Source organism: Sitophilus oryzae, unplaced genomic scaffold (genome assembly GCF_002938485.1).
Source record: "Sitophilus oryzae breed Bouriz unplaced genomic scaffold, Soryzae_2.0 scaffold_1000_pilon_pilon, whole genome shotgun sequence".
Taxonomy (NCBI): Eukaryota; Metazoa; Arthropoda; class Insecta; order Coleoptera; family Curculionidae; genus Sitophilus; species Sitophilus oryzae.
The window spans coordinates 451,082-478,562 of record NW_022145617.1 but is presented as its reverse complement, the minus strand read 5'-3'; the positions used below and the strand labels follow the sequence as shown (position 1 = coordinate 478,562).

At 31.2% G+C, this 27,481-nt stretch overlaps 3 protein-coding genes across 4 annotated transcripts in view; 2 read left to right on the top strand and 1 right to left on the bottom strand.

Moving 5' to 3' along the window:
- Positions 1 to 9,034: 9,034 nt before the first annotated feature.
- On the bottom strand, positions 9,035 to 21,458 carry LOC115875199 (TLC domain-containing protein 3A). The gene is made up of 7 exons (XM_030890639.1): positions 21,257 to 21,458; positions 18,717 to 18,976; positions 15,554 to 15,731; positions 14,479 to 14,616; positions 14,307 to 14,425; positions 13,172 to 13,283; positions 9,035 to 9,945 (listed from the first exon to the last, which is right to left on the bottom strand). The coding sequence occupies exons 1-7, from the start codon at positions 21,302 to 21,304 to the stop codon at positions 9,778 to 9,780; spliced, it is 1,023 nt and encodes a 340-aa protein (XP_030746499.1). The 5' UTR covers positions 21,305 to 21,458; the 3' UTR covers positions 9,035 to 9,777.
- Positions 21,459 to 21,641: 183 nt separating this feature from the next.
- Positions 21,642 to 22,919, top strand: LOC115885604 (GPN-loop GTPase 3). Its single transcript, XM_030904898.1, has 6 exons — positions 21,642 to 21,801; positions 21,859 to 22,033; positions 22,089 to 22,151; positions 22,206 to 22,517; positions 22,582 to 22,716; positions 22,770 to 22,919. Exons 1-6 carry the CDS (start codon positions 21,757 to 21,759, stop codon positions 22,886 to 22,888), a joined length of 849 nt encoding a protein of 282 aa, XP_030760758.1. The 5' UTR covers positions 21,642 to 21,756; the 3' UTR covers positions 22,889 to 22,919.
- Positions 22,920 to 23,291: 372 nt separating this feature from the next.
- Positions 23,292 to 27,481, top strand: part of LOC115875066 (golgin subfamily A member 4) — a 28,654-nt gene continuing 24,464 nt past the window's right edge. Inside the window, exons 1-5 of one of the 2 annotated variants that reach the window (XM_030890460.1) lie at positions 23,292 to 23,524; positions 23,589 to 23,752; positions 25,102 to 25,296; positions 26,203 to 26,712; positions 26,853 to 27,172. In XM_030890460.1, coding sequence (XP_030746320.1) covers positions 23,383 to 23,524; positions 23,589 to 23,752; positions 25,102 to 25,296; positions 26,203 to 26,712; positions 26,853 to 27,172 — 1,331 coding nt within the window. In that variant the 5' untranslated portion in view covers positions 23,292 to 23,382. The remainder of the gene's footprint in view (positions 23,525 to 23,588; positions 23,753 to 25,101; positions 25,297 to 26,202; positions 26,713 to 26,852; positions 27,173 to 27,481) is intronic. The other variant, XM_030890534.1, reaches the window with a different exon arrangement.

The window sequence follows — 27,481 nt, the reverse complement described above, 5'->3', positions numbered from 1 at the left end:
ATAATTTCAACAGTTTAGCATAAAATAAAGTTCTAATCTTTTTTCTACCTGATTTTTCTAAAATAAAAACTAATAACGAAAAAAATAAACGCACTGGCTAAAAAACCGCCGCCGGTATTGTTAGTGTATATGAAAAGATACCGCCATCCGGCGGCATTACATTTCTATATCTGTAAATGCCGATGGAAAATTGAATTAATTTGACGTTGACGGCGGTATATAATTGCTGTCCAACTGCGGTATAGGTACTGTATTTCATACATCACTGCCGCCGAAATCATAACATAATATTTTTGCATTTTCATTTTTTCATTTGAACTAGGCTGTCTTTGATATTTGATAAAATTGTAAAATAGTCAATTTTAAAATGAAAATATTCAAAGCAATCAGATGTGCATTAATCAAAGAGAGAAAAATGAAAAAAAAAGAGTGAAACTAAAAATAGCAATCAAAACCGCTGCGCGTTTTGATTGCTAGAGGTATATAACACATAAAGTTTGGTAAAATAAGGGCGTTATTTCTGTTTTTTAAAAAAGTATACCGCCGAACGGTTTTTTTATATATCTAAAAAAAACATTCAACAACATTCTTTCGTCAATTGTCTATGCCGGCGGCGGTAATTTAGCTAGTTCGAAAAATAAATGCGATTATTTTATAACAACGCGAACAAAAAATATACACTCAGATGCAAAAAAAACGCAACGGAAATTTTTTTTCTCAAGTTTTCAAAGTGTTATATTTTTTTTACTTTTATCCCTATTTTCATGAACTGTATGTAAATCTATCAACTTTAGTATTTGACTTATTATGCAGGGTTAATTGAAGTGTTGTTTAACTTTAAAACACCCTGTGTTCCTATAATAATATTTTTCGATGAGAACCATGTTTCCTGAACATTTTGTTTTTGACTCATATCAACATATGCCTTGGTTAATTTTTAGGAGCGAAATGAACTTGCCACCAACAATTATTTGCAATTTTTTCAACTATCATTACCTTATAATGTTATTTTTTAATATCACGAGGTGGCTTTGGTGACTATTGTCATATCGACACTGATTAGAACTCTATTTCCTGAATAGATAGAGAAAAACCGACATAGATGTCATGAGCTCGATTTCTGAGACACGTTTAATGGCGTAAACCGTCTGTTGATATTTTCACTGCCCACTGAGATACCGGGTTTTTGAATTTTTTACCATTTTGAAAATTGCCCATAACTTTTTTATTTCGCGAAATAATAAAATTCTGTAAAAATGTTCTTAAGGCAGTTTTTTAAGCACAATCCAGTGGCGTAGTCAGTTTTTTTCTATACATGCTCTTTTTATCAGAAATAATAAAAAATATAATTCTTTAAATGGAAATCATAGTTGGCTATGAACTTAAAAAAATGCTGGCCTTTAACCCTTTCTAACGATATAAAGTTTGTGTAGTTTGTAGTAGTAAAAATGTGTATTTATTTCTAAGAATGAGAGAAATATTAGGTTTTTTTATCTTTGTATCGAAGCGGGCCTTGATTTTGTGTTGACCTAGTTGCCTAATTAATTTTTATCACAAGGAATATTTAGAGAAAATTGGGTTGGAACAAGGGGCCCATATCTTGGTCTGCTAGGTCCTGTGATTTAACTTCTTTCGACTTTTTTACGGAGGAAATTAAAAGAACTTATATATAAGGGAAGAACCATTGGGACGAGAGAAAAATTGCAGAAGGCTACTAGGCAAGCTTTTGGACTTATTAAACCAGTTCGCCTAATAAATCGTTGTAACTCTATGCGCAAAAGATGTTTATTGTGTCTTAAACAAGGAGGTGCTCTTTGATTTTTTTAGAAAACTATATTCGTCACTCAAAAAATACGTTTTTTAGTTTTATTCTTTGTTTATCGTATCGATTTAAGTTGTAATTACTAATATTAATAATCACTATTACTAATAATAATAGAATGTTAATTTAACTTTTCAAAAGTCTTTAATTATGCAGATAAATAATAATATAGAATATTAAATTGTGATAGAAAATAATTAGGCAAATAGGTCAACTCAAAATCAAAGCCCGCTTCGATATAAAGATAAAAAGATAAAAACCCTAATATTTCTCTCATTCTTAAAGATAGATACCCATAACTTTATATCGTTGGAAAAGGTTAATCGCTATTATTTTTTTAAGTTCATAGCCAACTACGATTTAAAAAAATATATTTTTTATTATTTCTGACAAAAAGAGCAAGCATAAAAAAAAACTGACTACGCCACTGGATTGTGCTTAAAAAAGTGCCTTAAGAACGTTTTTACAGAATCTTATTATTCCGTGAAATAAAAAAGTTATGGGCAATTTTCAAATTGCTAAAAAATCAAAAAGACCCCGTATCTCTGTTGGCAGTGAAAATATCAACAGGCTGTTTACACCATTAAATGTATCTCAGAAATCGAGTCCATGACATCTATGTCGGTTTTGCTCTATCTAGTCAGGAAATAGGGTTTCTCTGTTCAAACAGACTAATTTCGACCACCCTGTACAAACAAACAGAAAACTTGTAAAAAATACTCTAATACTTTGTATTGCCTCCCCCGGCTGCTATAACTGTCTGTAGACATCGGTTCATACTGTTAATGAGGAATGAGACTGCAAATATATTGTGTTATATTTTCGCATTCTTCTTCAAGGACCAAGCGAATATTCATAATTTCTACCATCATCAACAAGGTTAATGACTTTTGCACAATCCATAAGAACCATATTCAATCGTACACAACAATAATCACAAAAACCACCTCGTCATTATGAAGAATAACATCAAAAAGTAACGATAATTGAAAAAATTGCAAAATGTTTGTGGCAAGTTCATTTTGGTCTTAAAAATTAACCAAAGCATGTGTTGACATGAGTCAAAAAACAAAATATCCAGAAGACATGGTTCCGACCGAAAAATAATGTTTCAGGAAAATTTACTCACAAAATTATTGCACAGGAAGTTTTAAAGATAGGGTAAAAAACAACTCTTCGATTAACCCTGTATAATAAGACAAATACTAAAGTTTATAATAAACTGAGTTTACGAATTAAAGTTGATATATTTATATACATTTTGCTGAAAAATCAAGGAAATAGGTCTAAAAATAAAAAAAATATAACATTTTAAGCTAGACCCAAAACTTTTCCATTGCGATTTTTTTTGCATCTGAGTGTATTATATATTTTTTCATTTTATATGGTTAAATAACTTTTATTACAATTATAAGTATGTTTTGAAAGATTAGCTAATTTCAACAGTTTATCATAAAATAAAGTTCTAATCTTTTTTCTACCTAATTTTTCTAAAACAAAAATTAATAAAGGAAAAAAATGCAAAAGGAACAAAAAGAAATACTTTTTTTTTTACTTTAAATGAGTAAATATACAGGGTGTTTCAAAAAGCATGTGCCATCACTGGTGGGGAGATCCATCATGTAAAAAGATCCATCATATAAAGATTTATTTTTTATAACATTATATCAACATAGGTCCTATTCTGCTTTGTTTCGTAGCTACAGGCATTGGAGTAACTACAGGGGTGCCCGAGGGTGCCGTCACCGCCCTAGGTACTGCTGGGCACCCCCCAGAGAAATCCTAAATTATGACTCTTGGCTACGTATTCATTTTTATTTGCTTGTAATACAGTAAAAATTACGTTTTCTAGTTTAGTTTAGTTAATATTATTTTGTTGTGTTCAAAAAATGTGTTAATTTTTATTTTTTTAGAAAATTTCTAGGTATTTAAGTAATCTACGAGAACACGGTTTGATAACCAAGTCTATGAAATTTATTGATAGAGAAATTCATGTAAACGTTTTATTCAAAAAATGTGTTTTTTAATATTATTTTTCATTTTTAAAAAAACAAAAACCCTAGGCCCCCCCTGGGCTCAACCCCAGGCCCCCCACAGGCCCACCCCAGGATAAATTGCTAGTTACGCTAATGGCTACAGGGTGTTAAAGTCTTAATATTTTTCGATTTACTACAATTTTCTTAGATGCGCTTTTAACGATTCAAATGAAATTTTAATTATTTTTATTAATCTCATATTTAGATTAGAGCACATGTTTTTTGAAACATCTTGTATGTAACAAAATTAAATATAATTATAAGAATATTTCCAAAAAGATTAGTTATAAAAGTATAATGCATGTAAAAATAGGTATAAGTTTTTTATAAAAATATATTATAAAAGTTATTTTTAGGAAAAAATTAAAAACAATATTATTTCAAATCTACATCACAAGTACTGACTGCCATTATTAACTTGATTAGTTATAGCACTAGATTTACAGTCTATATGCTCAGTTAATCATTAATCATATATTTTTTTAAGTATATCATATAATGATTCTATAAAAATACACATTTATTAGGGAAATATTATTAATACTACAATTACAGTACGATCGAGAAAAAAAACGGCGTCAGAGATGGCTTCGAAATCAAGACCGATGTCATTTTATATGTAAACTTATATGGGAATGTCTACACACTAGGAAATAAATAACTTTTTAAGTAACATTTTAAGGTATTTTTAAAAATAAGACCGCTTCACTTAGAGCGAATTTTAAATTTTTGTAGCTCCCCGATATGGGAAAAGAAATACTTCAAACTGACTAGTTAATTATTTAGAGTCTGACAGTATTCAGACTTTTATCCAGAATAAACATTTCTGAGAAATATAAAATATGTATGTTTTTCTTCCATATGTGTCTAATACTCTTGGACACACTGTATGAATGTAAAATTATACGGTTAATGTCATCGATCGTTATTTCTAAGTCAAATTGGCGTCCTCATGTATAGTATACAGGGTGGTCCGAAATGTATTCCGGAAACTTCGGCAGCATATTCTGCAGATAACAATAAGTAAAAAAAAAGTTCGTATAAATGTATGTCCTAAAATGCTTAGTTTCGGAGATACACGGTGTATAAGTTTCATTTTTATATCGATTTTTTCCAAATAATTTCTGAAGTAACGTCAATATTTGGATGAAAATTGGTGTCTGGGAGTTTTTTGACATGAGAAATTTGATTTTGATGTCAATATGATTCCTACTACTTGTAGATGGGGCCACCTACATATTTTTTAACTAGTTTGAAGAGTAATAACTTTTTGTCTGTACCTGTATAAAACTACTGAGTAAAAAAATATACATTTACGACGTTTTTTACATAAAAAAGGTCTCTTTGTAGAAATCGCTACGAGTAATGGTTCTCAGAATATTTGAAATCGAAATTATCAATACGTAAATTAAACATGTTGACTAAATAGGTATTAAACTGAAATCATAAATTTTAAATGTTTTTGTGCTAAATAAAGGTTCAACAGAAACTTTTATCATAATTTTTTCGACGGAAAATTTATGATTAATTCAAAAATAATCAAAAGTTCCCAAATTTATTATGTAGTCACAGTGGCGGATACAGAGGCGCCCATGGAGCCAAGGCCCCCCTAAGATCTATAAATTGGGTTAAATATTAGGCATTTGGGTTAAAAATGGCGCTCTAAAAAGCATATTCTACATTACTTTTTATTTGGGCCCCCCCTAAAATAAATCCTGGGCCCCCTCTAAAATAAATTCCTGTATCCGCCCCTGCGTCAGTCAAGTAACTACCTACTCTCAACATGTTTATTTTTTGTCAAGAATGACATGTATTGACCATTTCCATTCTAAATATCTTGAGAACGGTTGCTCGTAGCGATTTTTACCAAGAGAACTTTTTTACGTAAACTCAGTAGTTTTATACAGGTACGGACGAAAAGTTATTACTCTTCAAACCAGTTAAAAAATATGTAGGTGGCGCTCTATACAAGTAGGGATCATATTGACATCAAAATCAAATTTCTCATGTCAAAAAACTCCCAGACACCAATTTTCATCCAAATATTGACGTTACTTCAGAAATTATTTGGAAAAAATCAAAATCAAAATAAAACTTTTACACCCTGTATCTCCGAAACTATGCATTTTAGGACATTATTTTTATCTGCAGAATATGCTATACCGAAGTTTCCGGAATACAGTTCGGACCACCCTGTATATCTTCCAGTTCATGGTTTTAATCAAGGTTGAAATAAAAACATTTTATTTACTTTTAAATAAAATATTTTTTAACTCCAAAATTGGTATTGTTTAAAATTTGTTTAACACACCAGTACTCAGGGTATTTTAATACCCCGCACTGTTGAACACCGCACAGTTGTTTTATTTAGATAACTTGGCGAGGGATAGTTACAATTAGTGATGGGATAACTCGAGCGAAAATTCGCTCGAGTGCTCGATTATTAAAATAACCGACATCGCTCGATTATGAACGACCGATGCAAGTTACGAGTTACAAGCGACGAACGCAAGCGATCCTATCGGGCGAATTTGCTACATACATTGCAGATTAGCACTATTTTAGTAAAATATGTTCAAAGAACAGATTGCTCTTTTGATTGGGACCGCATTGTTAAGTATAGGACTATAATACGACGTTATCTTTTGCGTAACTGTGTGACAAAATTTTACCACCTATATCGACAAGGCTTCGATGCATGATCAAGCGAAACTACTCGTCGCTTGGCACTATCATCGAAAGAATATGCGCTCTGCGCACGCAGCTTACTGCTTGGCGGCGACAGCGAAAAACCGTATTATTTAAATACGAGCGAAATTTCGCTCGAGCGATCGCTCGATTATTGAAATCGCTTGAAACTCGAGTACTCTATTATTAAAATTTATCGGTTTTTCCCATCACTGGTTAAAATTACATACCGCCTCGTGTATTCTTTAACCGTAGCGTGTATTTACAGGGTGGGTCAAATTCGACGCTTTTAAATGGAAACACCCTTTTCTATAACAGATAGACGAAAACTAATATCGGTGTCTGGAACTCAATTTTCATCAAAAACATGATTGTAAAAACCGCACATCAATATCTGTTACCGTTTAGGAGTTACGAGCTGTTTTTCAAAAATGTGCATTTTTAACAAATCGCTGTAACTTTTTTGCTATGGAAAATTTTGCATTTCTATGAAAACATTTCCAAAGCACCTTTTTACGTAGAATTTAATGGCATCAGTATAATTTTTTTTTAAATTAATAATTTAAGAGTTATCAACAGAAAAATTGATTTTTTATTTGGGACACCCTCTATATTTTTAATTAACGGAAAAGAATTTAAAATTACCTTTCCAAAAATATAGCACCACTTGATATTTTGTTATATTCCCCTTCGAAATACAGAATTTTTAAAAGTTCGCCACTTTTAACTAGTAGGCTTTGGACCCCTTATTGATGATATGCCCTTAATGGAACTCGAAAACATATTTTTTCAGCAAGAAGAGGCACCGCCTCAGAACGCTGAAGTTATCAGCAAATTTTTGCAGCCAATTTCAAGAATAATTGAATAGCTAACCAAGATCCCAGCCGTTGTGAGCCGTTGTGATCACACCTGACTTAGTGTCCATGGATCTAATCCTATGAATATATTTGCGGAAGAATAAAGGTTCCTTATTCTTCCGTATAATCTAGACAAGAATTAGAAATACTTAGCAGTTATGAGAGGGATTTTCTCACCCCCACTGAGTTAAGGAATTCCGCGAGAATTGTTCAGAAACGGCCCCGTCTGTCCATAACAGAAGATGTTCGATATAACAGAAGACGGTCGAACACCTGTAGCTAAATCTCATGTCTTGATTTGCTATTTATTTTTATTGTTATGAGATATAGTTTAAATGTGTTGATGTTGGTTAAATATATTTTAAATTGTTATAAAATTCTGCATCTCTCATAGCAAATATTATTTTCGTTTTAACTGATGCTCACAGCTAGAATTTTTTTGCATTACAGCCGGTGCCATTCAAAGCCTACTTAATTAAAGCGGGCGAATTTTTGTATACTCTATATCTCGAAGTTGAATCGAGCAAAATATCAAGTGTGTTATATTTTTGGAAAGGTAATTTTAAATTCTTTTCAATAAATTAAAGATATACAGGGTGTCTCATATAAAAAACCAAATTTTCAGTTGATAATTCTAAAATTATTAATTTTAAAAAAATTATACTTAAACCATTAAATTCTACGTAAAAAGGTGCTTTGGAAATGTTTTCATAAAAATACAAAATTTTCCATAGCAAAAAAGTTACAGCGATTTATTATAAATGCATATTTTTGAAAAACACCCCGTAACTCCAAAACAGTAACAGATATCGATATGCGGTTTTCACCATCATGTTTTTGACAAAAATTGAGTTCCAGACACCGATATTAGTTTTTGTCCATCTCCTATAGAAAAGGGTGTTTCCATTTAGAAGCGTCGAATTTGGCCCACCCTGTACAGTCTGTCCAACTATTTAGAAAAGAATTCGACAGACGATATCCAAAAATGACAGAAAATACAATTTGCCTATGAATTAAAATGACATGAGACACAACTGTCGCTCTCGGGGATCCACCCGTTAGATAGACAAAAGGTGTGTTAGCAGATAGTCGCAATTACTGCACCAAAATTTAATAAATACTTCTTTTGGAGGTCGAGGAACCAACAAGATCTACACTCACCAGCACGTAAAACGGGCACCTTAAAATTTTGATGTATTTTAAAGTTTTATATATTTTATTCTAAAGCACACATTTTGATGATTCTTTAAGCAATATGTAGCTAAATTATTTGACTTTTTAGTACCTCTTTCTAAATTAGAAAAGAAAGTTCCCATCTATCATTTATACGAGGGACAACCAAATGATATTTTGGTAAAATTTTGAATTCAAAAATCACTCTATCATCTAGATGCATATTTTATCGATATTTCTTTTTTGGTTCATCTTAATATCTTTATTTTTTGGGGATAATTGCTTTTGAAGAAGACACTAACATTTTTTCGTAATTTTTACATTAAAACCATGCCTTTGCTTTCGTAAAAAAAATTTGAATTAAATATTAAAGTGCGATAAACTTTAATCAAATTTACATTTATTTTAATCGTAGAAACTAAAAATGTAATAATATACAGGGTGTTCCATTTAAAAAAGTACAACTTTGATATATTTTATTTATTTGGGACACTTTAGGTTAGGGTACCTTTTGTAAATAATTTTAAATTGTAACTTTAGTAGTCCACCAGGGATCCTATCTCTTATAATTTCTGAAAATGTAATTGTTTGGCATAGTTGAAAGAAATAGTTTCTCTTATTTTATATTAAAAAATACCGACGCATTCAACATGACTAAACAGAGCTTTATACATGTTTTAAACGAATGTTTCAACAAGTAATAGTGTTTTAAACTCGTTTAAAAAACCTGTTTTTAAATAAAATGTTTTAAACATAACAACCCTGATTTTAACACCACTCAAAATATACCATATGATCGAAAAAAAAAACATCACATTAAAGTACCTGTATTTTAAGTTCGGCCATATCATTGTCAATGGCCTATCAACTTGGCGAGTGTCTAAATCGACTCTAACGCCGTTTTTTTTTCGATCGTATAGTATTCTGAGGACAAAAATTTAAACAAGATAAATTCCAAGTAAATATTTAACGTGATTGAGATAGCAATCATCAAATCCTTGTCCAAAATCTGCTTTTTACTTTTAGAATTTATTAGGAAGCTGCCTAAAATCTCTCAGTTTTCAGCACACTGTAAATAGCACGAACTAAAGTAATCACAGCCGCAACTAAACTCTACAAATAAAAAAGAGACTTTGGATTAATTAATCGGTTAATAATCGTTAACACAACAAGCTGAATCTCGAACTCGTTAAGGAACTCTTTAGCGAGATTTTTTTTTGAAATTGTTGTTATTTCCTATCCGATTGGGTTTCTGTTTAAAAAAAAGAATCTCTGTGGCGCCTTTTACCATCAGGAAAAACCAATATATTTGCGGAAACAGTAACAGACTTATACTTATCAGACAATTCCTGGGTAATTTTGTTAAAGCCTGAAAATTAAATGTTTTAAAATGGTTGATATTTGGTGATATTATTAATACTTTGAATAAGAAGACTAAGGAAGGAGCATAATGCTATCCATGTATTCATGCATGGTGGGCGGAAAAAGCACTCTAGGGTGGGGATCCTTGACAGTTCTGTTGGACGATTCATTTGACACATCTGAATTTGATTTGAAATTTTGTGGATTTGTCAGTCTTTACGGAGCTTATTTTATGTTATTTATTATTTATTCTACTACAGATAGTTGTATAAAGGTAGTAAATCTAGATGGAAATTGTGGCAGAACTTAAATTAACAGTGACACTATCGCGATTTATCGAAAAAGACTCTAAAATAGTTGGTTGTGTAGCGTGCGGTAGATCTCGGCAAAAATTGAGTGAAATAATGGAACAACTTTTCGCTAGTAACGTAACATAAAACAACAAATTACTGAGTCTACCCCACGTCTACTCTACATCATAGTTTTACATTTTTTAAATAAAATTAGAACGACACTGATAAACCGGAATTTAAGTCGGCCATATTTGAGGCCCATCGCGGTGTACCTAAGATTTTTGATATGCTCCTTCCTTAGTCTTCTTATTCAAAGTATTAATAGCGTTGATTGAAGAAATAAGCAAATGCGCAACCTTATGGGCGATTTCGTGGCACAAAACCTATCCGAGATGTAGCTGGCGTTACCGTCAGCCTGTCCGCGAATTCCAAGATTTAGTTTAGCTCTGCGCCGCTGCGCGCTGATAGTCGTTTACAGCGCAGCGGATAAAGAATACTGTACCGTGGTTCTGCTTTCAGTCGACAGAATGAGTGGTTGCCGGAAACAGTGTTGCCAGAACTACTGATTAATCCGTAGATTTACGGATTTTGGGTACAGTACCTTAATAATACGGATTTTCTATCATTAAACAATTTAATATAATGTCAAGGTGTATGTGGCGCTAAACTGTATTGCTGGTTGCCTACCTTACCGCAACGTGTCAAGAAAAATGGCGCATTCGCCAGAAAGTAAAAGAATATTCCAGAATTCTTTAGAACGTTCCAGAAACACTCGCCAGAGAGTATATAAAGCCCGCGCTTGGCAGTTGGACCAGTTTGAAGTTTGATAATACCGCGTTTTAAATTGTGAATTAATTGGCGAAGGTGCCAGTACCGTTAGAGTAATAGTAGTTGCATAAATTGTGTTGTAAATTAGTATAAATTGTGTGTATAGAGTGAGAGAAAATAAATTCGTTAAGAATTTTATCGTGAGTTTAAATTAGTGGACCCACGGAATCCGTAACAATAACATTAAATGATTAATCTACGACAATGTCATTATGACACATTTAACATTGTCATTTGGATGTCATTATGGCTTTCATAATAGCACTAGTGCTATTTTGTGCTAGTTTATTTATTGTAAACATTAATTATAATATCAGTACAATTCACTATCAATGAAACTTTTGTCAGGAAATAAGTTTTATCATCGGCTTCCAACAAAAAACGAGTTCTCTTCTTTTCTTAAAATTCTCGATTTTTTTGACCGAAATCCTTCCGATTTTCTTTTTAGAAATGCAATTAAATGGACATACTTACTAATATCTGTATTTTTCTTCACTGATATAACTGAACGAAGCATGGAATAATATACCCAAAGTGATGAGGCCTTCCTATGTTTTGAAAGATGTTCAAAATATGCCAGGAGAACCTTTTCGTTACTACTATTCTTAATTCCTTTCCCTTTACACCAATCTTCAAGTTTTACATAGGCTTGCTCCTACGTTTGTCTTGATTTTTCGGGAAGTAGGGAATCGACAACGTTTTGCGCAATGCCTTCAATATCCGAAGGGACACTTTCAGAATCAGAATCACCCATATTAATATTATTTTTTGCTTTTTGCTAAAACTGAACGTTTAACACAAAACTGAACATCAATAATTGAGTTGTCAGAGCATAGTGTCAGAGTCAAAATGGAAACAATCAACAAGCACGGTTACTACGGCGTCGACTAATATGGGCACCTGATAATTTTGAATTTTAATTTTTATGAGAATATCTCTGATATTTTAAATTAAATCAAATCTCTTTGGATCGTCCCCCCCCATACACGTTCGATACGAACTTTTTAATGAAACTTGTGTAACTAATCTAACCTAACGTTACACGCGTTTCATTATGATGTTCGTATCGAACTTGTATCATTAATAACTATAAACAAAGAACGGCGTCAGAGATGGCTCGAAAATGAAGATCGTTGTTATTTCATATGTAAAATATTATGGTAAATGTCAATAATCGTCATTTCCAAGCTAACTAAACGACTTTTTTCGATCATACCACATATTCAGTACCTATAAAAGAATTTTTATCTTCGTTGTTTATTCTATGTTTAATACGAATAAATTTTCAATACATAAACGCGGATTTTTCATCCAAAAATATTTTCATCAAATGTAATATGTTATTACATTACAATTAATATGGCAACACTGTCGCTCTCAGCTCCACACCGTCTCCAATATGCCTTCGCTAGCCGAATTAGAGAAAATAAGTGTTTTATGCGTTGACCGCAGAACGATTGGTGTTTCCACCGTATAGCACTTGAGACGTAAGGGGAAATCAAATCAGCTTTGTCACGAATTTGCTCATTAGGTTGCGTAAATTCCGAATTCTTTGAATCAACGGTAATAGTTACATTCAAAGACATCTTAAAGGAGACAAAACTATTTACATTTTATCCCGATCAAACATCGATTTCAACAAAAATCGGTGATGTATCGCCAAAGTAAGTTATAATTTGAGGCGTTAAGTTGCTAAACCCGTCTTATCCCAAAAACGTTGTTTCGAAATAATACGCAAAAACGGTTTTAACAAATGTTTGAAGCGTTATTTTACAAAAAACGTGTGAATTGAGTGGAATCATTGTTTTGTATCACGTTTTTCTAGTAATAAAAATTAATATTTAATTTTTAAAAAGAAAAAAACACAAAAACTATTCGGATAAAACGGGTATTGTTGCAGTATGACGCATATTGCGGGTTTTGATGCAGCAAGATGCTACAGTATGATCGAAAAAAAAATCGGCGTCTATTTGTCTTAGAAATGACGATCGATGGCTTTCCCAAAATAATTTTACATTTAAAATGAAGCGATCTTCAGTTCATAACCATCGCGCCGTTTTTTCTTTCGATCGTACTGTATATTAAATATATCCAAAAATAATAAAGACATACCGTAATAAAATCAACTTGTATCGACTGAGCGAACAAGTTTATAACATATGGAAACATGGCAACTCTGAATACGAAAAATGTGCCTAACATCACCAATCCATTAGATATATACCTAAAAGGAAGCAAGTATTAATAAGTTTAAGTCAATGGCATATATACTGAGTGTTTATGAAATGTTGCTCACCCCTATAGCTTTTTATTTTTTCGGATAAAAAAACGAGATTTAGTATGTTAGTAGATATATGATATAAATGAGGATTGACTGGACTTATTCAATTAGTTTCGTTCGCTTCCTGTTTCACCGGAAATTACTACAACTTTTAATTTAATTAATTAAAAAAAATAAAATAATTAATTAAAATTTAAATGGTACCCTCGGTATTTTTCTACTTTATTTGATAGAACATGACAGATGACATTCTGGATAGAATGACATATCATATGTCAACTTTTGACATTTCCGATTAAAAAAATAGAATTTTAAATTTCAATCGAGAGTATCATGACCATAAATGCAATTTGACTCGAAATACCGTATGATCGAATAAAAACGGCGTCAGCGATGGCTATGAAATGAAGATCGCTGTCATTTTATATGTAAAATTATATGGAAAATGTCATCGATCGTCATTTCTAAGCCAACTGGACGCCGTTTTTTTTCGATCATACGGTACCAAGTCTGTGGTACGAAATTATTCGTAAAAAAAGTTTTTCCAAATAAGCTAATGAGCCAAACTCTTTCCGTTTGAAAAAATTGAGTTATTATTAAAAATACGATTTGGTCATTCTTTAACCGACCAGGGAAAGACACAAGACGAACAAATCTATTTTTCCAAAGCTCTTTGATTAAAAATTAATGATTTTAACACAACCATGGCACTCTAGATTGAAATTTAAAATGCAATTTTTTTAATTAAAAATATCAAAAGTTGACATATGATGTCATTTTATTAAGAATGTCATTTTCTATAATATAAAGTAAAAAAATACCATTTAAAAATAAAAAGTTGTAGTCATTTCCGGTGAAACAGGAATTGACCGAATACTAACATATCAAATTTCGTTTTATTTAAAAAAATAAAAAAATTCTAGGGATGAGCCACTTTTGAGAAACACCCGGTATACCAATTATTACCATTTTGAAGTTTTCAATGCCAACTTTGATAAAATCCCTCTTAGCGACACAAACGGCGTGCTAACCTCCATAAGATAAATATATCCAAAAAAACAATCGCCTAAGCCTCCTCTTAAATACTATAAAAAAAATTGATTTTAAATCGAAAAAACTGATGGAGCAAACTCCTTACTGTGATTACTAAGAATCCAAAACAACCAATAAATATATGATGAAACACTATCATAAAATTACTTGACAAATATGCAGTTATTCTTGCGGTTTTCAAAATTATTTTGTTTTTTATTCCGTTCATTTGAGGTTGAGTCATCTGAAAAAGAAAAAATTCAGAACAAAACACTCATAACAAATAAAAAAATCACACTGGCTAAACAACCGCCGGCGCTGGCGGTATTGTTAATATATCGTCTGTTTACAAGCAAAACACACTAAGTCCAATTATTTTAATTTTGATGTATTTATATCATTTGACTAGATTTCTTTCAGAATATAGATCTATATCCAGGAAAAATCTACTATACCTACTATACCTTCTTAGAATTATTAGTTTAATTTTTAAATTACTTTCATAATCATAAGTCCATAATGGCGTTATATTAGTTCATTAAAAATGTATTCGTTTTTGGACCAACGATATACAATAAAATGATAATATACAATAAAATTCCTGTACTGGTCGGTTAAAGGAGGCCCATTCTTGTCCTTTTTATTACCTTACTTTTATTTTGACAACAGGACCTAATCGCAGAACTTACCGTTGGTTAAAGCAATAACATATAAAATTTGACAAAATAAGGGCGGTAGGTATTTCTGCTTTTTAAAAAATATAATACACCGTATAGACAGTCGTACTTGAAAATTTTTCTTATATACCGTGTGTTTCTCCAAAGTGGCTCTCCCTATAACTTTTTTATTTTTAAGGTAAAAAACAAGATTTGGCACGTTAGTATATGACATAAATTATGATTGATTGACGTATTCACTTGTTTTCGGTCACTTCCTGTTTCACCGGAAATTACTAGAACTTTTGATTTTTAAATGGCACGCTCGGTATTTTTTTGTCATATATTGTCGGCTAATTTATGTCATATATTAACATACCAAATCTCGTTTTTTTTATCTGAAAAAATAAAAAAGTTATTGGGAGTGAGTGAGTGACTTTTGAGAAACACCCGGTATACCGCCGACAGTACTTTAGCCAGTTTGATAAAAAGAGCTTTTAGCCAGTTTGATAAAAAAAATAATACCTTGGCACTCCAAACCCGATACATCGACCATGTGTCGTAAAAAAAATATGCCGCACCGAACCAACCGTACGCCTCTGATATATAATGGGAGGTACGTAAAATATCTCTGGAACAAGAATATCGAACACATGTTAACCCGGTTAAACAACAAAAAAGTGCCTGCACTGCTGAAACGCATCTAAAAAAATTTTAAAAAATATATTCTTATGCTGCTGTCCTCTTCTGATATAGGAAATGCAATAAAAGTTAGTGGTGTACGTCATCAAAATACTTGACGAATGCACGTCGCAATGTTGCCAAGGATACTTTTTTTACTTTGAATTTTGAATGTTAAATAAAATTCGTAATTTTGTAGCCGATTTTTCACTTAAATTGTAGACATAATACATACAGGGTGTTTCAAAAAACATGTGCCATTTCTCGTGTGGAGATTCCTCCCATATATAAGATTTACTTTTTATATCAACATAGATCCGATTCTGCTTTGTTTAGTAGATACAGGGGATTAGTCTTCATTTTTTTTTGGTTTATTATAATTTTCTTCCAAGTGCTTTTACAAGTAATTTCAAGTATTTCTCACAAAAACGTTCAACAGTCAAGCTTTCTAAGTAAATGACACATAATCTCTCTCTTTGTAAAAAATTAGAAAATTAAAAAAAAACATAAAAAATCAATAAAATCACGCAACTATTTTACCGATAACGACTGCCCTGTTCTCCAAGCTCTACTATCAGTTTAATCCAATGACTAAAGAATACAAGGACAAATAACACACGAGACCAAATTATGACCTTTCTTCAAAACAGTGCCGTGGCACATATTTGTCTTAACCGTAGCCACTTGAAGCGATATTTATATTTATGATAAATGTTTTTACTACGCCTATGGTGTATCCGGTGGTATCATACTAATTAATTACGAAAAAAAATGTATTAAAATGTTAACAAAAGATACAACACTAGTATCGACGTATAGCACATATCAAGTACATATAATATCAGAAAAATAATTATCAAATTCAATAAAAAAACGCTAAAAAGTTGGAGTGTATTGTTTATTTCCCTATATAACGTAACTCCTGGCTCTTTCTTATCACTGTGCCTTTACTTGAAAGCTGAACAAATTACCATTGTAATACAGTTTATACAAAGTTCACTAACACAACCACCTATTAAAAATCGCTAAAATTGTCGCTGATGACTCATTCAATTCTGCTGCAGCCTGTATATGGGCGTTACATGTCCTTGTATTCTTTAGTCATTGGTTTAATCGATCTTTCTCGTAAAAAAATTAGACCATGCCTCCCGTCAATAAAAATTCGAAAAATCTGCAACTAGTCAATATAATGAGTGGCATACTCGTTAAGTCCACGTGAACTCTCCACCGCTTGTATACAGATTGTTAACTGGACGGTTACTTATTGGGGAACAGAATGGCAACACTGCCTACATTCCAAATGAGTACTAAGCTAAGCTGCCGACTCGTCCCGTCGCGTCGTCTCTCGACGAGCGGGCCGAGGTTGCCATATTTCAACCATAAAGCTCTTGCCGCGAGTAATACACAAATTAACAACCTGTATAGGTAGCGATCTTTGAAATATGTTGGTGTTTATTTAAATGTGTTTTGTAGTAAATTGATCATATTTCAATATTGTGTCTGCATTCTTGAAATCCCTTTCACAGACACAGATACAGTAGACGCACTTCACTTGATGCGAAAGCGTGCTGTCTTTTTTAACAAGAATATAACTTTGAATGAAAAAGAAATATGACATTATAATAGTGTAGTGATGTTAATATTTCAGAATTTTTTTATTGTTGCAGGAAATTTCTGAAACTTTCGGAAATTTATGAAATATTAGTAAATTTTACAATTTTACATATTTTTTGTCGATACAATAAAGGAATAAATTAGATAGACATTTGATACCAACATGTAAGTGGAAAAAAAAACAATAAACATAATATTAGTTGTTATATTTTTAATAAACAATACATAACCCATAAAAGTCATAAACATAACCCATAACAAAAATCATTTGGTAAGATTTGTATTTTGTGCATAAACCACGAACTATGACTATGAATTTAAAAAAAAACAAAAAAGCACGAAATATAAATTTAAAAAACGTAAAACACAAATAACTGAATTATTCTATTCCGGAATATCAGGCGCCGAGCTGGTCCCATCTTCATAGGGTATTATAGTAGTAGTAGTACTGTCTTCGTCAGTTTCTATTTCCAAATCAGATATATTTGATGTATCATCTGGTTCTGATTCTGAAGGATGGACCTCTACCTCCACGAGTTCTAGTGGTTCTGGAGGAATTTCATGTTGTTGAATATCATGCTCCGTATCCACTTTTTGTTTTTGTAGTAATAATTTATTGTTATGAGCTACGAACATTATTTTACCGGCTCTTTGTGCAGTTAAGCGATTCCTTTTTTTAGTATGGATAAAAGTACTGAAACTTCTCTCTGTGGCTGCAGATGACGTTGGTAAAGACAGCAGAGCAACAGCTAAATATTTCAACTGAGTATTTTTACACATTGCTTGCCACCAACTTAGACAGTCTACATTTTTAACTGACATCCAAACGTAGTCGAGAGCCCATAAACCCGATTTGGCGCAATAATTTGTTACATCTGTAAAAATGGCTTATTATTGACAAACTGAGGATGATTGTTGTTGATATTGTTGATAAATTCCATAGCAGTTATGTGTTCTTCATTGTTAAGGTGCTCTCCCAGGAAACAGGGGTCCAAGAGATTCGCGGCAAAATGCATTGGTTCAAGAGCCATAGGTTTTTTATTTTGTAAGGCGGAGAAGCATTCTTTTTCTTCTGACTTAAGAATCGGCATACTTGATACATTTTCGTTAAATTTTTGCTCAATGTCTTGAATTTTGAAAAGAAATTTCTTGCAAAATTCGGATTTTTACGAATATTCGCGATTTTGGGACCGAATATTTCGGAAATTTCTGAAATTTCCTACAAAATTCGAATGGAAATATTCGCTACCAACATCACTAATTATAAGATAAAGGAAAAAATGCGCTCTTAAGTTTTAAAGAATTTTTACTTATTACAAATTTACTTTGGCAATAGTTTCGACGTCCTTGATGACCTACACGCCTAACTGTATTGATTTCTCTCTTTACTTACTTATTACTTATATCGAATACATCACTGTGACTCAATTTGTAAGCCCTTATAAACTTGCGACCTTCGTGTGTATGGAATTGAAAATTATTTAAAATAATGAACAACGCTGGAAAAAACAATAGACCGCTTCCAAACAACCATAGCCCCCTCCGAATCGATATATGTTCCTCCCAATCAAGATCTCGTAGAATTAAGTATGTCACAGTTAAAGAACACAAAACCAAAACGAATAGTGGATATATTACACTTGCTTTTTTCGCCTGAAATTTAAAAAATAATTTTAATAAAATAGATGAAATTTAAACCTTCTTGTATTTTTGGTGATCTCAGTGTACAGGTGACAAAGTGTCAAAACGAATGACACTGTCATTCGTTTTTACGCCCCGCTTTCTAATAAAAAACTACCGCTTTCCCGTAACTGATGTTTATATATTTATAATTAATTTATTTTTATTTCCTAAAATATTTTGACTAAAAGAAAATATGTAAAAGTGGACAACTCTGTGCCAGTCAAACTGAATCACGTGACTAAAATTTTATTTGATATGAACTATAAATGTCATGGGCTCGATTTCTGACACATGTTAAATGGCATACACCGCCTGTCGATATTTCACTGCCAACTAAGATACAGGTTCTTTTTTAATTTTTGACCATTTTGAAAACTGCCCATGAAGCATAATCCAGTGGCGTGCTCAGTTTTTTTCTATACTTGCTCTTTTTGGTAAAAATAAAAAAATATATTTTTTTAAATAGAAATCAAAGTTGGCTATTTCGACCACCCTATACAGGGTGTTAAATTTTCGTGTGTTCTACAGGGTTACTTGGTTTATGGGTAGAGGTACAAAAATGCGATTTTCACACTGCTGTACTAATTTTTTACGAAACTAAATATGCTACACAAAGATCTATCTAGCCCTCTTAGGTCCTGAAATACAGGGCGAATTTGAAATTGTTGCATTTTTGACTCCTCTCTCTTGATTATCTAAGTTATCTTATAACTTATTGAAAAGGTGAAAACTGAGTTCGATAGGTTTTTTTCATGTAGAATTCAGTGGCGTAACAAGTTTTTCGTTGGGAGCTGTCGTTTTTAAGATATGGCCCAAACTTGTGTGTCTTTATTTTTAAAAGGGCTACTCTACTATTTCATTTGCCTTGTTATGTGCTTTCTAAAAATATAATATACTTTAAACTTATTTTTATAAACAAGGTGCGTTATTTAACTTTTTAACATAGGCGGCCGGTTTAAATTAGCTAATCAAAATAATTAAATAATTTATTCGACGTCAAATTTTGGTTATTGGCTACTCTACGTTAGGTTTTGTGTGTGAAATTATTGCACTAGTGCATCAAAAATATCAATAACTCTGATTCACTTATTATCTAAAAGCTGTACAAGTTCTTTTTCAGTGCAGTTTATTTAGATAACACGATGGAAAGCAAAATTTCCTAGTTAAATTAAATCAAATAAATTAATAATACTAATAACTAGGTTAATTTATTAGTATTTTAATAAAGCACGCTTTTAGATGTTTCAAAAAACTTTTAATAAGAGTAACTTTAACTCTACATATATGTTTCGGCTTGTTAGGCCTTTTTCAAGAGATAGGTTAATTTATGTTAAACAGTTAAATTATGCATTTTTTACCTTTTTTGTGAAAACAGGTGTAGAGTATATTATATTATATTTTTAGAAAACTCATAACAATGCAAATAAATTAAAAAAATAATATATAGGATGTCCCATTTAAAAAAAAATTAGAAGTTTGGCATATATTTCGAAAATGACAGCCAAACCAAACCAAACCAAAACAAAAAACTATTTACGTCATAATTCTACGTGAGAAACTCTACGGGACACAGTTTCCACCTTTTCAATAAGTTATAAGATAATCAAGATACAGAGTAGGTAAAAATGCAACAAATTCAAAATTGCCCTGTATTTCAGGAACTAAGAAAGCTAGGACAAATCTGTGTACTGTATATAGCATCTTTAGTTCTATAAAAAAGTATCATAGTGGTGTAAAAACCGCATCATTGTATCTCATAAACAAGAAACACCATAAAACACTAAAAGGGACACCTTGTACACAATGAAAAAGTTTACATCATTTGAATTAAGTTTAAAATAGAGTAATAAAAGAAAATTAAGATAAGGATTTCTGCAAGTAAGTACATGGTTCTATTCAAAACAAAGTTGTTATACAATACTTTTAGATAAAGTATTTTATATACTGATAAAAGTAAGCTAAAATGTTATACTTATATATTTCATAGCACAAAATTTAGCATAATAAAATAGAAAATTAGTGTTATTTAGAATAGTATATAAAATAATTTTAGGCTTGCACTAATAAGCTACTAATATAGGTACATGCATGCACATAAGTAGCAATTACTTTGCTAAAATTATAATTTTAACCACAAAAGCAAGTGTATATTGAACCATAAAACTAAAAGTAATTAACTATCAAAAAGCTATTAATAAAATATAAGCGGTATACCATATAAGCTTATGTAAAATTTATTAAAGACATTACCTCATTCTTGTAATAATTAGTGGTCTGTAATTGAGATTTTCTGCTCATTATAATAACGACTGTATAAACAAATCAACCAGAATTTAGGAGCTGTTAGAACTTATACGAATAGTTGAATCCCATTTTTTATATTAATTCGATATTTATCATAGAACTTTATAGATTTCTCACTATTCACTACTTATTTAAAATATAGGGTTAGGAAAATGACAACCATATGACAAACTAAAAATTTAAATGTCAATGAAAAAAAATAGGTCAATCGTACAGGTTTTATATATGATCGACAAATTAGTTTTTTGGCCTGAGCTGCCAGAGCTATTTGGAGGCCCGATAGCCTAGATAGCTATGGTCGTTACATAAGAAGAAGACATAACACCATAGCCCCAAAGTGCTCCAAGCAACATCTAGCTTGTTTTTATTTATTTAATGAAAACATTTTACATAAAATAAAAATTTTAAATAAAACATATTTACTGATCTTTAAGCACTAAATAACTATGCGATATGCACAGTTAGTGGTTGGTCCTGCTGGTAGTGGAAAGGCAAGTCTATAAATAATAAATTTTAAGATGTGTGCGTTACAGCCCTTTAATTTTTAGTCTACTTACTGCAGCTCATTAGCTCAGTATGGTGTTGATATTAAAAGAAATATAGAAGTTGTAAACTTAGATCCAGCAGCAGAGCATTTCGACTATGAACCTTTTGTTGATATTAGGGATTTGATTCAAGTACAGGATACAATGGAAGATGAAGAATTACATTTTGGACCTAACGGTAAGAATTGCCTTTTCTTGTGTGTGCTTTATATTAAATACTTTCATATTTTTAGGAGGCTTGGTCTTTTGTATTGAATACCTTTTGGAGAACTCCGACTGGCTTCATGAAAAACTAGGTAAAATATTTTTGTAGACAAAAAAATAAATTATTAAAAATCAGTATATTCTAGGTGATACAGAAGATGATTATATATTATTTGATTGTCCTGGGCAAATTGAACTGTATACACATCTCACAGCTATTCGAAAATTAGTTAAGCAGTTGCAAGACTGGAATTTTAATGTATGTTCAGTATTTCTTGTTGATGTTCAATTCATGACCGATGGTGCTAAATTTTTATCGGGCACCATGGCTGCCTTAAGTGTAATGGTAAATTTAGAATTGCCACATGTAAATATTCTTTCAAAAATGGACCTTCTGAGTAAAACAGCTAGAAAGAGGCTAGATAGGTTTCTTGAACCAGATTGTCATGCAATTTTAGGTACTTATTTGTGTTTATTAGGAGATTCTTTAAACATACACTAAATAGATACATTATATTCCAGGTGACATAGAATTAAATGGAATATCAGCATTTAATGAAAAGTATAAAAACCTTACAGAAACTATAGGCAGAATTATTGAAGACTATTCGTTAGTTAGGTTTATACCATTAAATCTTAAAAATCGGGAAAATTTAAGTATGAGGTTTATGAAATTTTGTTACCTCTATATATTCAGTTAATATTTTTAGGTGATATTCTAATAACAATCGATAACGTCATACAATTTGGTGAAGATCAAGATGTAAAAACTAAAGACTTTGAAGAGGAAGACCCAGAAAATGAAGATCTTGATCTTTCTAATAATTAAGTTTGTTAATAAATGTAAATAATAAGATTCAGTTACCTTTTGTTTGCATATATAGCCTGATTTAACTCGAAGACGTTTACCAATTAAGTCTGGAGAATTTTCTGTTGTCCAGATTCAATATTATTTATAAATATTTCAGCAAACTGATTAAAATGTCCATTATAAATTTTACCTAATTTTTGTTCAGAAGAAACATACCTATTATTTGCTAGGTCTATATTTACTCTCATTCAAATTTCAAGACTCTGAAGAACTTTAACTAGAGTAAAATTATAAAAAACTATGTATTTTAAAATATCCAATTGTTTACATGCAAATGTATTTCACTGACAGGAACATCTTTGCCCAGAACATCTCTAGGTTTATTTGACCTACTCCTCCAAAAGTGCAACAACAAATGACAGTGACATTTGACACGTCATTTCTAGGTTAGTGAATTTCTATTTTGGGAGTGTAGTGTTTATTTATGAAGAAAATAACTCGGAATTAGGAAAATGTTTAAGAAACTAAAAGAAAAAATCACGGAGGAGGTCAGGAGTAGCCCCCAAAGACTTCAACAACTCACGCAAAGCGTTAGTGATAAATTACAAGGCACTAACAGTTCGGACGAAAATTTTTTCTCGATAGGTGACGAAGGTAGAATATTGTTTTATCTGGTATACTGTATATTAAACTAGGTATTTTTCGAAATAATTTGTAGATGCTAGCACCCCAAATATGAGCACCGTTGATCAAGGATTTTCTAGTGTAGCTTTAGTATCTCCAACTTCAGAAGAAAAACTAAGGCGAAGTTCAATATCGTCTCTTGCTAGTGATATATCGTTTCTCCCAAAATATGATGCTGCAAATATGTACCATTTGCAAGTAAGTTAATTTTGCTGTACTCTATACAGGGTTATGTACTACTGGGTTATTGTACTATTTGACACTGAGTATTGTAGCCAAATGATAAGATTTTTAGGAATTGAGAGTGAGGGGATCATTGGAGGACTACTAGAGTTACAATTTAAAATTATTTTCAAAGGGTACAGAGTGTCCCAAATAAATAAAATATCAAAGTAGTATTTTTTTAAAAGGAACTATGATTAAAATAAAAGTAAATTTACCTCACTCAAATCTTACTGTTTTTGAAATATTTACAATTTTGTGAAAATGCAGTAACAATTTTAATGCCTTATTTCTCTATGAGTATTCAAGTTTTTAAAACCAGATATTGTACTGAAGTGTTTTTGTTTACTAAATTTTGTGTTACAATAATAAATAAAAAACTACCTTATACAGAGTATTTAAAATTTTATCTTAAATAATTACCAGTTTTAAACGCAATAACTTGATCTTTGAATCAGAAATCAGTATATTAATAACGTACGCATATGAATGTCTCTGTTGTTATGAATAAGCATTCGTCAAAAAATAAAATAAAATTTGGAAGGTTTTTTTACCACTCCTACTCATATACAAAATTCAGTTTTTTTAGTATTTAGAGCAATTATTAATCAACGTAAATAGTCAATTAATGTTTGACCTCAAATAATGGGATCATATTAATTGGTCCTCTTTTATAAATATTCAAATAGTTTTCTATTTTTTAAAGAAATAAGCTAACTATACCGACAATATTAGTATATGTACTTTTTGAAAATTTGTTAAATCTTTAAAAAAGATCGAAAATATCAACATTCAATGGGTATCTTGATAAATATTGATTAATACACTATGAATTATAATAATATGTATTTTCTACAAAAACCCAAAGAGATAGCTAAAATATTGTAATCAAATTGGATACTTAATTAAATTATGCATCTGATGCACGTAAAATATACAGGGTGTTCCATTTAAATTAAACAAGTTATTGCTGAATAAAGCTAGTAATTATGTAGAATATTTTTTAGATACTCTGTATAAGGTAGTAGTAGTTTTGTTATTGTAACACAATATTTAGTAAATAGAAAAACTTCAGAGCTATTATTTGGTTTTAAAAACTTCTTTTTTTGTTACAGAGGTATAGACACTTTTTTATTTATTTGAGACACTCTGTACCTTTTGCAAATAATTTTAAATTGTTGCTCTAGTAGTCATCCAACCATCCCATCATTCACAATTTCTAAAATTCTAATCATTTGGCTACAATACTCCATGTCCAATATATACATAATATATTAAAATTAAATGAAATATTATCATACATTATACATACTAAATATTTTTAGTCTGATATGGATGTATCAGCCAGTGAACTTGAAGATAACATCTCTCAATCATCGTCAAATGTTGGTCGAGTATCTAAAGAACAATTATATTCTGCCTTTAAAAAATCTCAAATGCAGTACCATAAATATAGAGGTAGATATACCGATCTTGCCCGGCATTATAAAGAGATAGAAAGAGAGATGTCAAAGATGAAGGTACAACTGTTTTTTGTTTAGGTGCAAACCTAAACTATGTACTAGAGGGCCTATTTCAGGAAAATATTTTAACTTCTACAGGGTGCTTCAAAAATGTGTGAATGAAAAAAAAAATCAGTCTTGAAATTAAAGCTATGCTAGTACTTACTATAGTTGATCTGTATTGACCCTGACAATTTGACTCGAAATACCAAGTGTGTGGTACCAAATTATTTGTAAAGAATGCTTTTTCTAAATGAGCCACCTTAGTTCCATTTGAAAATATTGAGATATGAGTTTAAATACGATTTGGGCATCTTTTAACTGGCCAGGATAAGACACGAAAAACATTATACCATCAAATCTATTTTTTCAAGGCTCCTTGATTAAAAATTAGTGTTTTTAACAAAATCATGGTACTCTAGATTGAAATTTAAAATACCATTTTTTAAACGAAAATGTGAAAAGTTGACATATGATATGTCATTCTATTCAGAGTGTCATTTTCTATCAAATAAAGTGAAAAAATACAACGGGTGTCATTTAAAAATCAAAAGTTGCAGTTATTTCCCGTGAAACAGGAAGTGACCGAAAACAATCGAATACGTCAATCAATCCTAATTTATGTCATATAAGCTTTGTTCGGGTTTTTGTTATTACCGATGAAATAATAATACCGCGCAAATGAAATAATGTCTTTATATTTCCTTTTGCGCATACGCATCACAGTTCTAGGACGGTTCAGAATCGGTAATAAGAGAAATCCGAAGTAAGCTATACTAACGTACCAAATCTCGTTTTTTATGTGAAAAAAATAAAACCACTTTTGAGAAACACCCTTTAAAAACTTTTTTCATAAAAACATATTTGTGAGGAATCGTGCCCTAATTTTTTTAAACTACTTAATAAACACCCTGTATGTTCTAGGCGGTCCTAGTTGAAACACAGGATAAGGCAATTCGTAGAGTCACAGAGCTCAAAGAACAATGTTCTCTGGAGCAAAAAGCTAAAGCACACTTAGAAAGCGCTTTACGTGACGAATTAGATGAAAAAGAAATGAAAATACAGTCGCTTCAAACTAAAATTGATCTGTTACAAGGTCCAAACGCTGCACAAAATCCTATTACTATTGATAAACTCGATTTGAGTCATGCAGAGGCAGACAAATTAGAACAATTAACAAAATACTTAAATGATGCTAGAAGCGAGATTGAAGCTCTCAATCAAGAACACAAAGCTAGTACGATAATATTTCAAACTAAAGAACAAGAATATAAAATGAAAATAGTTAATTTAGAGAAGGACATAAGTAGTTTGTATGAAAGAGAGAAAGAAAACAATATAAAATTAGCTGAAAACAAGATGGAGCTTCATAATGAGTTGTTAAGCAAAGATGCTGAAATCAATAAGATGAAGAAAGAAATTGAATCTTTAAAGGTGAGTGTAGGGATTGCATTACCAGTTTATCGAATTACCGGTTTACAAAAAAATCGGTAAATACCGGTAAACCGGTAATTCGATATTTTAAATTGCCGATTAACAGCAAATTCAAAAATCGGTAAACTTGCAATCCCTAGGTGAGTTTAAGTACTAAAGAAAAGGAAGAAAAAAATACGAAATTGGAAAATCTGCAAAGTCAAAATGGAAAGCTTATCGAAAAAATAGAAAATCTAACTCAAAAATGTAACGGCTTCGAACATGAACTTCTCAAAGTTGAAACATATAAAATGGAAATTCAGAAATTGACAGAACAAAATTCAATACTAACTAAAAATGCAGATGAAAATATAAGTCTCAGTGATAATATTAGCAAATTGACAGCAGAAAATAATGGTTTGAGAAGTACAATTAGTGATTTAAAAACTGGTTTAAATAATATTCAGGAAAATTTTAAAATGTAAGTATTCCCATCATACCGTGCTGGCAACTGTTATTTTTGGGTCAGTATTTACATGTGTGGAAGTAAATCGCATAGGGATATTATTAAGTCGGCGTGAGAGAAATGCGATGATGTGCTGTTGCGTCGTTGCCGGTACGCCTTTCCCTATCAAGTAAAGTAAAATCACGATCGCAAACCGCTTATTTCGACTCTTAAACGACTCTTTTTTCGAAAAGATAACTAGATAAAATCATTAGATATGTTTCTGAGCATCTTAAATGGAATTATAAGGATATCGTTAAGGTGTCTATTTTTTTATAACGGTAA

What these genes read in the sequence shown, in the direction of transcription:
- LOC115875199 (XM_030890639.1), bottom strand. Translation starts at nt 21,304, where the DNA reads ATGAGCAGAAAATCTCAATTACAGACCACTAATTATTACAAGAATGAG. An exon ending in ATCGGGTTTGGAGTGCCAAG is followed by an intron (nt 14,617 to 15,553) that starts GTATTATTTTTT and finishes TTTCTTTTTCAG; the next exon opens with ATGACTCAACCTCAAATGAA. An exon ending in GCATTGAAAACTTCAAAATG is followed by an intron (nt 13,284 to 14,306) that starts GTAATAATTGGT and finishes GCTTCCTTTTAG; the next exon opens with GTATATATCTAATGGATTGG.
- LOC115885604 (XM_030904898.1), top strand. Translation starts at nt 21,757, where the DNA reads ATGCGATATGCACAGTTAGTGGTTGGTCCTGCTGGTAGTGGAAAG. An exon ending in CTGGCTTCATGAAAAACTAG is followed by an intron (nt 22,152 to 22,205) that starts GTAAAATATTTT and finishes AGTATATTCTAG; the next exon opens with GTGATACAGAAGATGATTAT. An exon ending in TAAAAATCGGGAAAATTTAA is followed by an intron (nt 22,717 to 22,769) that starts GTATGAGGTTTA and finishes TAATATTTTTAG; the next exon opens with GTGATATTCTAATAACAATC.